Source organism: Argentina silus, assembly GCF_951799395.1.
Source record: "Argentina silus genome assembly, chromosome: 6".
Taxonomy (NCBI): domain Eukaryota; kingdom Metazoa; phylum Chordata; class Actinopteri; order Argentiniformes; family Argentinidae; genus Argentina; species Argentina silus.
The window spans coordinates 22,025,038-22,038,816 of record NC_139660.1 but is presented as its reverse complement, the minus strand read 5'-3'; the positions used below and the strand labels follow the sequence as shown (position 1 = coordinate 22,038,816).

Here is a 13,779-nt window from a genome sequence, read left to right as displayed (position 1 = left end):
TGAGCGCCGAATAGCGGTCGTGACTGTTGTGTGCAGTAGCACTGCAGAGAATCGACTGACCGCCGTGTTTTTGTTATTGTCGGGAGACCCTCGCCGGCGCCGACACCCAGTAAAAACAGTGCGGCAAAAACATATGCAAGTGACGGTCCTACATTATCTTGGTGCAACCTTTTTTATGCTCACGCCAGAAAGATGAGTCACGACGAATGAGGTCTGCAGGATGTCATTCAAGGTAACCGTTCTATTTTTCGTCTCTTTCTGTACACTTGCGATCAAGCTTGAAATGAATAATGCCTAATACACACACTCTCTCTGTATAGCCAACTTTCCTTCTCTGGTTATCTTAATTTGTGTAAAGCTTTTGCAATATTTGTAATGCGTATCCTTGTGGTGGATTACGTGCAATAAAATCGGGCTTTATGGAAATCAGATCTGCCGGTTGACCTTCAATAAGTTAATGGCCCCTACGGACAGAGTTGTGCCATTGATGCCCTGTCTAAGATTAGGTTGACAAGTATAAAACAGGTGGGGTGAATAGTGCATCAGTACCCCCATTGAGAAATGGCCATGGGCTACCCTACATTTAGAAAATGTTTGATTCACAAATCATCACTTTTAATGAATTGTGATTCTGCAATTTAATCGCATTAACTCTGTGTGTGTGTGTGTGTGTGTGTGTGTGTGTGTGTGTGTGTGTGTGTGTGTGTGTGTGTGTGGTGTCTGGTGTGTGTGTGTCTGCGTGTCTGTGTGTGTGTCTGTCTGTCTCTGTCTGTCTGTCTGTGTGTGTGTGTGTGTGTGGTGTCTGGTGTGTGTGTGTGTCTGCGTGTCTGTGTGTGTGTCTGTCTGTCTCTGTCTGTCTGTCTATCTGTCTGTGTGTGTGTGGTGTGTGTGTGTGTGTGTTTATGTTCGTGTCTATGCATGCATGTCTGTCGATATCATTGATTATGAGCAACAAGAGGCAACTGTATCTCCTTACAGATTTTACATGATCCTCCATTATGTGATCAATACCACCAAACCAAAGACATTTCATACTTAGAGTCTAATTTTTTGCCTTAGTCACATTTCTTGCCTTAGTCTGGTTAAATATCTGTCATCTGACACTGGTGTGTGTGTGTGTGTGTGTGTGTGTGTGTGTGTGTGTGTGTGTGTGTGTGTGTGTGTGTTTATCCTACAGAAGGAGACACCCCTGGCTAATGCTGTGTTTTGGGCAGCTCGGAAGGGGAACTTGGCCCTGCTTCAGCTCCTGCTCAACAGTGGGCGTGTGGATGCCGACTGCAGAGACAGTGTACGGATGATGCTGCATGCCCTGACGGCTCAGCTGCACGCTTTACCCATAAACCACCTGTGGTAGGAGAGAAAGAGAGAGCTACAGTTCAACCCCTTCTGTTTGTTTGTGTGTGCATCTGTGCCAATGTGTGTGTGTGTGTCGTGTGTGTGTGCCAGTGTGTGTGTGTCGTGTGTGTGTGTGTGTGTGTGTGTGTGTGTGCGTGCGTGTGCGTGTGTGTCTATCAGTGTGCTTTAAAGCCCACTCATATTTAGGTGTTTTTGTTACAAATCTTTGTTCCACATGATTATATTTCTTTGTGTGATTGTGTTTCTGTATAAAATCACATGTGAAGAGAGAAGGACGAGAGATAAGAATAAAGAACATTCCATTTATTCCCCGGTCAATCTCAGGCGGTTATGGACCGTGAATGACGACAGTTATGATGAAGCAGACTCTATACACTACAAATTAACCAATTTAATAGTTTCAAAGAAACATACAAAATGAAACAAATGGAAGTTGAAGCATAAGTCTAAAACTATGTGTGTCAAAGACAAACAGGAGTTCGGTGCGCATAGGCCTAACCCAAACAACTCAAAGAAAGTATTTCTGTTTTTCGTCTTAAATACCCTCCCAACAATACAACGTCAGAGACATCGATGAGAGAGGCTTATTTGCCTATAGTATATACTGTTCATTATAATAGCATAGCAATTTACAATTAATTGTTATCAACAGGAGAGCCTCAGGACATCCACTAGGCACACTCATTCAACTTTAAAACAGTGTTCCTGGCTGAGAGAGGGGGGCATTGATCACCATTCACAAATAGAAGATCAAACAACACTGTCATTGTATCAGCCACAGGTTAACACATGTAAATATTAAGATAGCATCTCCAACAAATCCATCTACGCATGTACTCGTATTTGAAATAAGGCTATGTCAAGTCTCCTCCAATCAGTCTCAACAACTGTTACTATCGAAATGAGGGTCCAGGAAGGAGTTGGGGGCCTGAATGAATAACTGAATGACATTCAGTCAGGCCTTATTTCAGCTAAGAAGGATCTGGTGTGATTCCACAGAGGTGCTGATTGATTATGTTTATGTTTATGATCATTGACTCTTTCCAGTTTGGCACCACAGCCCTGATGGTGGCATCCTACAGCGGCCACTTTGACTGTGCCAGGGAGCTGATTATGCAGGGAGCTGACATCAACCAACAGAGAGAGGTATTGTAAAAAAAGAGGTGTCTGTGTGTGGGTGCGTGTGCGTGTGCGTGTCTGCCTGTCTGAGTGTGTGTGTGTGTATGTCTGCCTGTCTGAGTGTGTGTGTGTGTGTGTGTGTGTGTGTGTGTTTGTGCAGGTGTGTGTGTGCATGCGTGCGTGTGTGTGTGTGTCTCAGATTTTCCATAGACTACATTACAGAGTCACTGTCAAATATTGACATAACCATTGAATTATTAATTTGGAAGTATTACTTCTCAGACTAATGGAGTCAGTCAACATAGAAATGAGCACTGATAAGCCATTAAGATGTTTGAATAATTGAAAGGGAAAATTACAGGTAAGACATAATGATTCTCCCTTTTTACTGGTTGCGAGTGTATCTACCCTGTTTCTACCCTGTGCTTGTGTCTTTACAGACTGGCTCCACTGCCCTCTTCTTCGCCTCCCAGCAGGGACACAATGACCTTGTGAAGCTCCTCTTTGAGTTCGGTGCCTCCACGGAATTCCAGACACGGGTATGCTGTGTCACCTGCCTGGATACAGTACCCTGTAGCGATTTAGAGAGAGAGAGAGTGTGTGTGTGTGTGTGTGTGTGTGTGTGTGTGTGTGTGTGTGTGTGTGTGTGTGCAGGTGTGTGTGTGTGAGCTCGTCCTCCATCTCAGATTATGACTCAGAGGACATGGGGAGACCAGCAGAATATGCTGACAGCAGTGATTCAGGGTTTTTGGTGACTACTGCGTAAAATCTGTTTCATATGTGCCCAGGTCTGAAACAGACGATTCTAAAGTTCTGTTTCGTCATATGTAATTAATAAAAAAGGACTCTTCCTCTTCAGCCCACACCCTTTTATTGACAATATTTCGATCCGATTATTATTATTATTTTTTTTAAATTGTCTTTTTTTTCACCTGACAAAGATCCACAACATTGTCAATAAAAGGTGGCACAAGGAGCGTGTTTCGAATTGTCTGTTTCAGACCTTGTTATTATGCACTATACAGTCCATAAGTATTGGAAAGAGGAAGCATTTTGACTTCTTTTAGCTCTATATTCCAACAGTTTGGACAATTATTATGAGGTGAAAGTAGATTCTCACCTTTAATTCAATGCTTTATTTTGCTTTAATTCAGTACGTTTTTCAGATTGGTTTCACCATTTAGAAATTGCAACCCTTTTTATACATAGTCTCCCAATTTCAGTCTACCAAAAGTATTGGAAAATTGGCTTGACGGGTGTTTCTGATTAGTCAGGTGTGTTTCGTCACATAATGTGTGCAGGCATAAGAGAGCTGTCAACGTCTAGTATTGATTCTAGGCTTTGCATTTGCCTTTGGAGTCTGCTATTGGTGTCTGTCAACATGAGGACCAAAGGGACGTCAATGAAAGTCAAGGAAGCCATTATGAGGCTGAAATATCAGAAAAATCTATCTGAAACATAGCCAAAACCTTAGACTTACGAACATTAACAGTTTGTAACATCATTAAAAAAGAAAGAAACCACTGGTGAGCTCAGCAATCACAAACGGGCTGGTAGGCCAAGGAAGACTTCTACAGTGGATGACCGAAGAATGCTCACCATAATTGAGAAAAAAACTAAAACAACTGTCCCACAGATCAGGAACACTCTCCAGGAGGTAGGCGTGAATGTGTCAGAGACTACCATCTGCAGAATACGTCACCAGCCAAATTACAGAGGCTTTACTGCAAGGTGCAAACCACTAGTTATCCTCAAAAAGGATGAGTTACTAAACAGTACCTAAAAAGCCTGCAGAGGTCTGGAAAACTTGTGGACGTATAAGATGAATATTATTATGTACCAGAGTGATTGCAAGAGGAAAGTTGGGAGAAAAAAAGATCTGACCGACACTTACAGCATACCACATAATCTGTGAAACATGATGGGGAGGGGGTGCTATAGCTGGCACAAGAACTGGCTAACTTGCCTTAATTGATGATGTTACTGCAGCAGAATGTATTCTGAACTGAAGTGTACAGAAACATCTTGTCTGCTCGAGTACAAGCAAATGCCTCCAAATGAATTGGATGGCACTTCATCATACAGTAAGACAATGAACATGCATTTAATGTCCTTTTTGACACATTTTTAGGCAAAAACCTCAAAACAAACAACTGAAAATAGCTGCAGTACAGGCCTGGCCGAACATCACCAGTGAAAATACCCGGTGTCTGGTTGGGTCGATGGGACAGTTATTGCATGCAAAAGATTGACGACCAAATACTAAACATGAGTACTTTTTTTGGACATTATATGATTTCTTCCAATACTTTTGGAGCCCTGAAATAGGGGGAGTATGTTTAAAAAATGTTGGACTTTTGGTGAACCGAATCTTAAAAAAAAAACATTGAATTCAAGCTGAGAATCTCTACTTAGACTCAATAGTAATTGTTTGATTTCAAATCCAAACTGTTGGATTATAGAGCTAAAAGAAGACAAAATGATTCTTCTTTTCAATACTTATGGAGAGCATTGTATCTATCCCAACACCTCTATATGTGATGTGCTTATGACCACAGTTTCTTCATCATACTGTATGTTATTAAACCATTGTAAGATTTGTCCCTAATGTTGAGTATCTTCCCTACAGCTGCTGTTTGAAGTTTCATGCTACAGTTTGTAGTACTGTAGTATTTCACATGAGAACGTCTAGGTCACAGAATTATAAAAAACACTTTTTGATATTTGTGGTCTAGATACTGAAATTGCAATCATATTCTTGGATGCACTCCTTTGGAAAATAACTTATTGGGTGTTTTGGTCAGAAAACCTTGGAATGTATGTACACTAGCAACAGTATTACCTGTTGGTTTGAACTGTGTATTTTGTACATTCATTCCCCACACGGCTGCTAAAGTGTTTTCCCTCTCTCTCCTCTGTGTTGGCTACCATGCTTTGGGCAGGACGGAGGCACAGCCCTGTCTGCTGCCTCTCAGTATGGCCACTCCAACGTGGTGGACACCCTGCTGAAGAATGGAGCCAATGTTCATGACCAGCTGCACGTGAGCATCCTCTTCCTCCTCCTCCTCCACTTCCATCCACTCTCACTGTGTCCGTCCTACTCTACCATTCCTGACCCTAGTTTACACTACAGAACCAATCTGAGCTAATCCGAGCTGAGCTTCACTGGGCTGCCCTTGCTAAGTATCCACCGCAGTTGCTGGAAATGTGCTGGACAGGACAACGTGAAAGGGAAATCATATCTAAGCCGGCACAGTGTGGTTTGGCTTGGCCCTGTAGTGTGTAAAGCCCCCTGCAGGGCTCCACCGGTGTACCCTCCTGCATTGTGAGCATGGTGGTCAGTAGTGGTCATAGCTCCATGGGTATTTACCCTCTCAGGTTACCGCTGAGTCTGATATTTGCAGGGCTTGGCACTGGTTCTCTCACCCTGGACATGACCGAGTTTGCTTTATGCTTTAGTCACCACATCGGGGGATTGGACGTGTGAAATTGTTGTCTTATTAGCTTTCAGAATAACAAGGTTAGTAGTGATTCTGTTTACTCTGTTCACTGCGAGCTCTGATGTTGCGTTGTCAAAATCATGCCGTCTATTCATTCCTGTAGGGCATGCGAGCCATCTCCTGGCCCCTGACTGCCATATGCACACGATTATTTGTGCCCGCAACAGTCACATACTATATGTTACTGTTCATACACCAAAAACATTGCATTGTATGAGTGTCATGGAAGTTGCTTTGCTGAAGATAAACATTCAAACAGTACCTATCGCGTTTCAGGATGGTGCCACGCCCCTTTTCCTGGCCTCCCAGGAGGGTCATGTGACTGTGATTCGTCAACTGCTGTCATCCGGGGCTAAAGTGAATCATCCCAGGGAGGTGAGGACCGCCCCCTCAGCCATACCATCATAGAGGACATCAATGGCCGACACTTTTTAATAGATTTTGAGCTCTCCTAATCTGTTCTGTATTCTTCCTTCCATGTATTACACCCTTTGTCTTTTTTTTCTCCGCTCCTTTTTCTGCATCCCTCTTGGTACTTCTTTCACTGTCGTTTCATCCTTACCTTTCTTTCCTTCTCCTTTTTTCTCTCCTTACTTCCGGCTTCACTGTTGTCCCAATCTATCATCTGTCCCTTTCCCTTAATTTGTATTCTCTCTCTCTCTCTCTCTCTCTCTCTCTCTCTCTCTTTCTCTCTCCTCTTTTTTCCATCTCCTCCAATTCCTCCTGTCCTCCTTCCCTAACCTCACTCTCCAGGATGGTACAGCCCCCTTGTGGATGGCAGCCCAGATGGGACACAATGAAGTAGTGAAGGTTTTGCTCTTGCGTGGTGCAGATCGGGATGCTGACAGAAAGGTATGTCATCCTTTAGCTCCCCATTTAATTACATTTCTTTGTGTCTTTTGATCCAGGCTTTTTATATATTGAATGCGTGTTTGAAATGGCAATTTCTCATGTTTCCTTTAAGGACGGGTCAACTGCATTATTCAAGGCAGCTTTCAAAGGACACAGTCATGTCATTGAGGAACTCCTCAAGTTTTCCCCTTCACTGGGCCTTCTCAAGGTAAGATAGGAAGAGATGTGTGATGCTTGGTCTTCTCTTGAAGCACAGTTTTCTCAAATCAAGCTTTGTTTTCGTATGTCGTATTTCATAGTGTAAGGTACTGAAATCAAAAGGACATTCTACATAATGTTTCTTTGAATATTGCTCTCCAGAATGGTTCCACAGCCCTCCACGCTGCTGTCATGGGAGGGAATCTTAAAAGTGTGGCGCTTCTGCTCTCTGCCAATGCAGACCCCACACTACCCAACAAGGTAGGTCGCTTCGTGTGAATAAAGGGAAAAGGAAGGAAAAGAAAAGGAAAATAATGGAAACAAGAAGGCACATTCAGTACTTTGGATTATGATGTTGTTATGATTGGTTATTATGATGTTATTTCTTTGCAGAACAATGAACTGCCAGCAGATCTTACAAAGAGTGATCGCATCCTGAGAGCTTTGAGACCAGAAATCCTGAATGATAGTAGTTGATGACAACCTTCAGTGACCACCATAGATCATGGCTGTTTGACACAGAAATATGCACTGAGAGCTCAGAGCAACAAGAGAACAAACAGAGGTTTTAGTCACAACCATAAGACTTTATGGTGCTTGCTTTCAATTGCAGCTTCAGAAAATACAATTCTAGATGGAGTAGCCATGTCTAAGCCATAAGCTAAAAGGTTCAGTGTGTGTACTACAAAATGCATCTGTGGGCGAGGGTTATTTTGCCATGTCCTTTCCTTTGAGGTGTTATTCTAACTTTGCTTTATCCTTTCTTTTTCTTAAAACAGTATTATCCCCGGTGCTGTAATATTTCTAGATATTTTGCACATTTTTATTTCTGCATTTTTAATAAATGTAATAAACTGTAAGTTTGTTAAATAAAAGATTAATGTGAAATACCTAAATGTTGCATTTTATGTGTATTGCATAATCATTGATTATAGTATTCAATAGTGGCTTATAAAAAGAGATATTCAACACATATTGACTAGGCAGGTGCAGTAAATATAGTTGTTGATAGTAACTAATATGGTGTTTTCAAGCAGTCTCTCTCTCCATCTTCCGCAGCGCTGTGATTTTGCTGTCGTACGCAATGGCTAAAGGCACGGCCATTTTCTTGAATTCTGCTTTTTTTTTGCGCTCGGGCTGATAAAAATGTCTTTGATGTCAGGCTGGGCTCGGGTCTCATCTGAACCGGCCCGGGTCGGGTCAGGCCCGTTTAAAACTATTAGCGACATCAACCGGATGCTCAGGTAGAAGATACATATCAAGAAGACCAAAATGATGACCCTAAACAACCCAATCTGCTCCAATGCAACTAGAACAGGAGACACTGAACCTGTGCTGTGAAAGGGAAAAGGGTAAATACTTAACCTGGTATCATTGCTTTCCTCCCATATCTGTCAAGACCAACTCCCACAGTTTACAACTGTAGCACTGAGTGAGCATCATACACTTGTAGAAATATGGGTTCCAAAAAGGGGTTTTGGCAGAGGGTTAGGGTTCTACCGTTCATTCACTAACCTGATAATACTTTCAAATATAGGTGTGAGGATCAAGTTCAAAAGCTTTATAGTCAAATGTTTCTTATTCAGCTTCCATGGCTTCCAAAACAACACAACAACACACAAGACATACTACAATAATACATGTACATCGTAAATACAGAGTTACTGAAAACTACGGTGGGCATTGTCCAGATGGGCATGTCCCTTGGCTGTACAAAGAGGGTCAATGTCATAACTCCCAAAACGTTATATTTATTGAAGCTCTCCTGTATCACAAGGGAGATGTGTGTGTTTGTGTGTGTTCCCCATTATTTATTTATTTTTTTTATTTTTTTTTGGGGGGGGGGGTCAAGTTGTATGTAGGGGTAATAGGGTAGGAGGGAGGGTGGGTTCATGATATTTCTTTCTTCTTCTTTTTTTTTGGGGGGGGGTGAAAAAATTTCATGAGTTGGAATGTATAGTGTCTGTTGGGTGTGTGAGTGCTGTTTTTAGTCTGTATCTTCTCTGACATCAGTGGGTCCTCTTCTTGCATGAAAAGCAGAAAAAAGTGAGGAAAGCTGAGGAGATGTGCTCCAGGAGGACTTTCTTGGGCTTCTCCTTGGTCCTGCAGGTGTTATCAGCAGCCACTGTGTCTGAAGAGATTACAGAGTTGTCTCCATGTTATAATGTTACTATTGTGTGTTATATGGAGAAAGTGGTGGGAAAAGAAGGCTGAATAGAGAAGCCATTTTGTACAGATACTGTTAATGGCCTCTTACCATTAGGGCCAGAGGGGACCACCATCTTCTTGTGGGGTTTCTGTGAATAAAACAAAAAAAGAAAAGTAATGTAGGCCTATCCTACAGTGGGCTACTGTACATCCAGTTTCCATACTGTACATAAAGGTGCACCTTTATTCTCCTTTCATTACATTTTCAACATCATTCTCTCCATGTTTGAGGTACAATGACAAACTCAAAAGAACAAATCATAGGGAATGAATGCCCTTTACCTTGTTTTTCCTATTTCCCTCCTTCTTTTTCTTGTCTTCTTCACTGTTCTGTTCTTCTTTCGCAGCCTTGTCCTTCACTTTCTTCTTTGGGTGAGAATCAAGTCAGAGAGAGGCAGATATGAGGCAGTGCATCACAATCTAACACTGTGCCACAATGAGACCATAGATACATAAACTTTCTATTCAATAACTTATCTGTCTCCTTAACAATATTGATGTTATATTTAATATATTACATTCTATAATCTATAATCCTTATCCTCTATAATCCTTATTATCTGTCAATTCTTCTTCTCACCTGTGAGGAGGCACTGGGTTCCGTCTTGCATGGGAGACGTTCACCCTACAGGCTGGAGGTGAGACTCCTCTGAGAGAGTCTGGAGAGGGATGGATCAGCGGGGCTGGTGGAACACTCCTCCATAGTGAAGTCCATCGAGTCAGATCTACAGGGCTGTTCCAAGACAATAGAGTTGTCCCTGTCGTTCCTGCTATTGACAGTGGCTGCAGAGAATGACCGTCTTCTCTTTTCTGGAAATAAATAAGGTATTTTATATGGGCAGGTGCAGTAAATATAGTTGTTGATTGTAACTAATATGTTTTTTTTCAAGCTTATTTCTGGAAATATGGAAGTCCCATCCTAGGAGTATAGGACAGGTGCATAAGACGGTGCTCGACCTTGACGTCAGATTTTAGAAAGTGGTTTGTTTGAGGAGGAACAAGAAACAAGCCATTTATAAGTTCATTTTTCAAGAATCAATGCCTGTATATAATTAATTTTAAATTCCAAAAATGAATGAATGAATTTGAACAGACCTTTGATCTGAATTTCAAATTTAGCCCTTCAAAATTTGATGGTCTTTGTGTAGATATTGGTTTCACCATCCAGAAATTACACCACATTTTATGCATAGTCCTCCTATTTCAGGGTACCCAAAAGTAATGGGACAGATTTATCAAATGTCCAAATTAAGCACTCATATTTAGTATTTGGTGGACAAACTTTTGCATACAGTAACTACTTGAAGTCTGCAACCCATTGACCCCACCAGACGCCGAGAATCTTCTCTGGTGATGCTCTGCCAGGCCTGTACTGCTGCCATCTTCGGTTGTTGTTTGTTTTGAGGTCTCTTTGCCTAAAATCTTATCATCAGGAAATGAAATGCATGTTCAATTGGATTTCAATCTGAACCCTAACCCTAACCCTAACCCAGTCAAGACCTTTCCAGTTTTTGGCCCTGAAAAATTCCCTAGTTGCTATGGCAGCCCCTATACCTCAGTGGTTAAAAGGTGTATGTCATTAGGGTTTAAGAACTTAATTGAGGGAGATGAAATGTATATTATTTTAATTTGAAAGTCATCATTTTTTGTGATTTATGTCTACCCACTGACTCACTCACTGACTCACTCACTCACTCAAATAAATATAAGCCAATAAACAGGCTGGTTGGTTAAATGTACCTGTCTTAAAGGGATAGTTCACCCAAATTACACAATTTGTTTGATGGTTCGGTAAAACAGTGGCAAGGAAAAATTGCATTGCTCTCAACTCCCCTCATAATGTTTTTCTGTTATGTATGCTATGTTATCTGTTGAGTGTGGTTAGTGAACTGAGGTATCCATTGAAGGTAACCTGTAGTGAAAAACCAGCCAACCAATCAGAGGGATGGGCAACAGCATAACCACAATGGCGTTTAAAGAGTGAGCTGACCACTAGGGCCCCTAGGGCTTAAAGCGTGATCTGACCACTAGGGCCCCTGGGCCACTCGGCACCTACAGTGTGAGGGTCCCTGGGCCCCTCCACGCTTAAAGCATGAGCTGAACACTAGGGCCCCTGTGACCCGCAGCACTTACAATGTGAGGCCCCTCGGTGCTTAAAGCGTGAGCTGACCACTAGGGCCCCCAGGCCCCTGGGTGCTTACAGTGTGAGTTGACCACTATGAACCCCAGGCCCCAGGGTGCTTACAGTGTGAGTTGACCACTATGAACCCCAGGCCCCAGGGTGCTTACAGTGTATACATCGAGCGTAACACCTGGGCCCCTTGGTACATACAGTGCATGCTTAAAACCAGAGCCTCTCGGAGAGTACAGTGCTATAGAAATACAACTGAGCCACTGGTTGGTACCCTACAATATTCTGTGACATGATACAATATTCAGGACAAGTCAGTTCATTCTGAATAACAGGACAGTTTGAAGGGCGTCACATTATAGCAAGCCGTTTGTTATTTGACTTACCGTAACTAGCTATCCTTTTATTTTAGCCAGCTGCCCATATGATTCAGCTTGTTAACAGAAATTAGTTAGCTAGCTGCCATTTTTGCCAGCTAGCTGTCCTTACAACCAAATTAGCTGCATTAAAAAGCCAACTAGTTAACTAGCTTTCGGACTAAAACTCAGCTGTCTAACTAGTTAGGTGGCACACAACTTAACTAGTTAGTTAGGTGGCATTTGTTCGCGGGTCGTCTGTGTGAAAGGGGTATAAGATAAAAGGGTAGCTAGCTACAGTGGGTTGAATAAATGTTAAAACAACATTACATTTACGGCATTTAGCAGACCAAAGCGACATACAACAATGTCATAGTCATGATGCTTAAATGAAAGCTACTAGCTAGCTAACTAACTATTAGTTCAAAACATGGAGTGCTGTGGCCGTTGGAATAAATACCTCATTGAGAGCTTATTAGCTAGCGGTTTTGAGAAACATTGAAAACGTTTTTTTTTTTTTTTTTTTTAAAGCCAAAAGCTTTGTTCATACACTAACGCATACATAAGAGACCCAATTCATGCTTAAAGATGAAGGAAAACCCCATTCATTTTTTCCACAGACCGTCTGTTTTTAGATCCACGGAATTAGATAACGTTGACATGCACATTGTCGACAACTCATCGATGGGGTGTGGACTATGTGCATAGTCTCTACCAAGTCATGTCACTGACTTATCAGAAACCTTTGTTGGTTGTTCAGCCAATGAAAAAAAAGTTATCTTTTGAATTTCAAGTGTGATAAACCCCGGGGACGGTGGAGCTGCCATGAACTAAGCCAAATAATGAACGAGAATCACAACCAAAGGAATAAGATCTCAATCGGAGTTGTATTGAACTTGAGGGGGAAAGAGTCAATTGTAGCCTTTAGGTATTCCGTAATCCGGGAGAATCGTCGTGGGTCGGGAGCTGGGATCGGTACACGGGCAGATTCTCGTATAGTCCTGCTCGGGTCTTTCAACAGAGTAATCAGATGGTTCGGTACACAGGCGGGTTCTCCTATTCTGTGCAGCTCGACGAGCAGGAAGTCCTAATATGGGCATGGGTTAGCCAGCGTGCTGTCACATATCTGCCCTCTATAATCATACCCCTCCTTACACCCAGCGGGCTGCCACACAAGCAACATAATTCTCTCACAGATCATGCACAAGTTGGAATACTGGTGCTTCCAAAAGGAAAGCCAAAAAAGAAAAGGAGGCAAGAGAGGCAGTTTTGCTTCAAACTGTTCATTGCCAACTTCTTTCAAAAACCCTCTGATAGTAATTATGATGACAGCAGCACTATTTTCAGCTGTGAGGAAGGAACTAGCACTAGTTCAGTTTCCAGTAATGTTGTTACTCCCCCAGAGCCATCCTTTGAAAGCGATCCCTCAACAGCTAATGGTATACAAGAACCATCATTTCCACCTCAGGATCAGTTGGCCAGTTCACAAGAATCAAATCAGCAACCAAGCCATTCCTGGTGCTATGAGGTCACTGAGCCTGCATTATAGCAAAGCACTTCCAGTGACATTGTTAAGTCAGTGCTTATTGAAAGAGGAGCAGTCCCCTTCCAAAACTGCAGTGAAAAACATCCAGCTTCAGTCTGAGAGAGCCCTTGGTGGAAAGACTAGAAGTTTCAACAACTTGAACTGTATATTGCCAAATGGGCAGAAGGTTTCTAGACAGTGGCTACTGTACTCTCCCTCAACAAGTCACGTGTACTGTTTTGCATGCAAACTGTTCTCCAGCAAGCTTGGTGGCTTTAGTCAGGGGTTTAGTGACTGGAAGCACTCTGAATGAATATGGGAACACGAAAAGAGTGCAGAACACAGATCATGCATGCTTGCTTTACAACAGCGAACAAAGGGCAGTGCTATAGATGCAGATCTCATGCAGCAACTTGACGGGGAACGTAAATACTGGAGAGACATTTTGAAAAGAGTTGTAGCAGTGATCAAGTTATTGGGTGAAAGAGGACTTGCGTTTAGGGGAGATGATGATAAGGGAACGATTTGGGTAAA

At 42.3% G+C, this 13,779-nt stretch overlaps 1 protein-coding gene across 1 annotated transcript; it reads left to right on the top strand.

Annotated features, from left to right (window-relative positions):
- Positions 1-155: 155 nt before the first annotated feature.
- On the top strand, positions 156-7,530 carry ankrd29 (ankyrin repeat domain 29). The gene is made up of 10 exons (XM_083672028.1): positions 156-232; positions 1,178-1,288; positions 2,404-2,502; positions 2,916-3,014; positions 5,418-5,516; positions 6,252-6,350; positions 6,729-6,827; positions 6,940-7,035; positions 7,188-7,286; positions 7,419-7,530. Exons 1-10 carry the CDS (start codon positions 221-223, stop codon positions 7,500-7,502), a joined length of 897 nt encoding a protein of 298 aa, XP_083528154.1. The 5' UTR covers positions 156-220; the 3' UTR covers positions 7,503-7,530.
- The last annotated feature ends 6,249 nt before the right edge of the window (positions 7,531-13,779 follow it).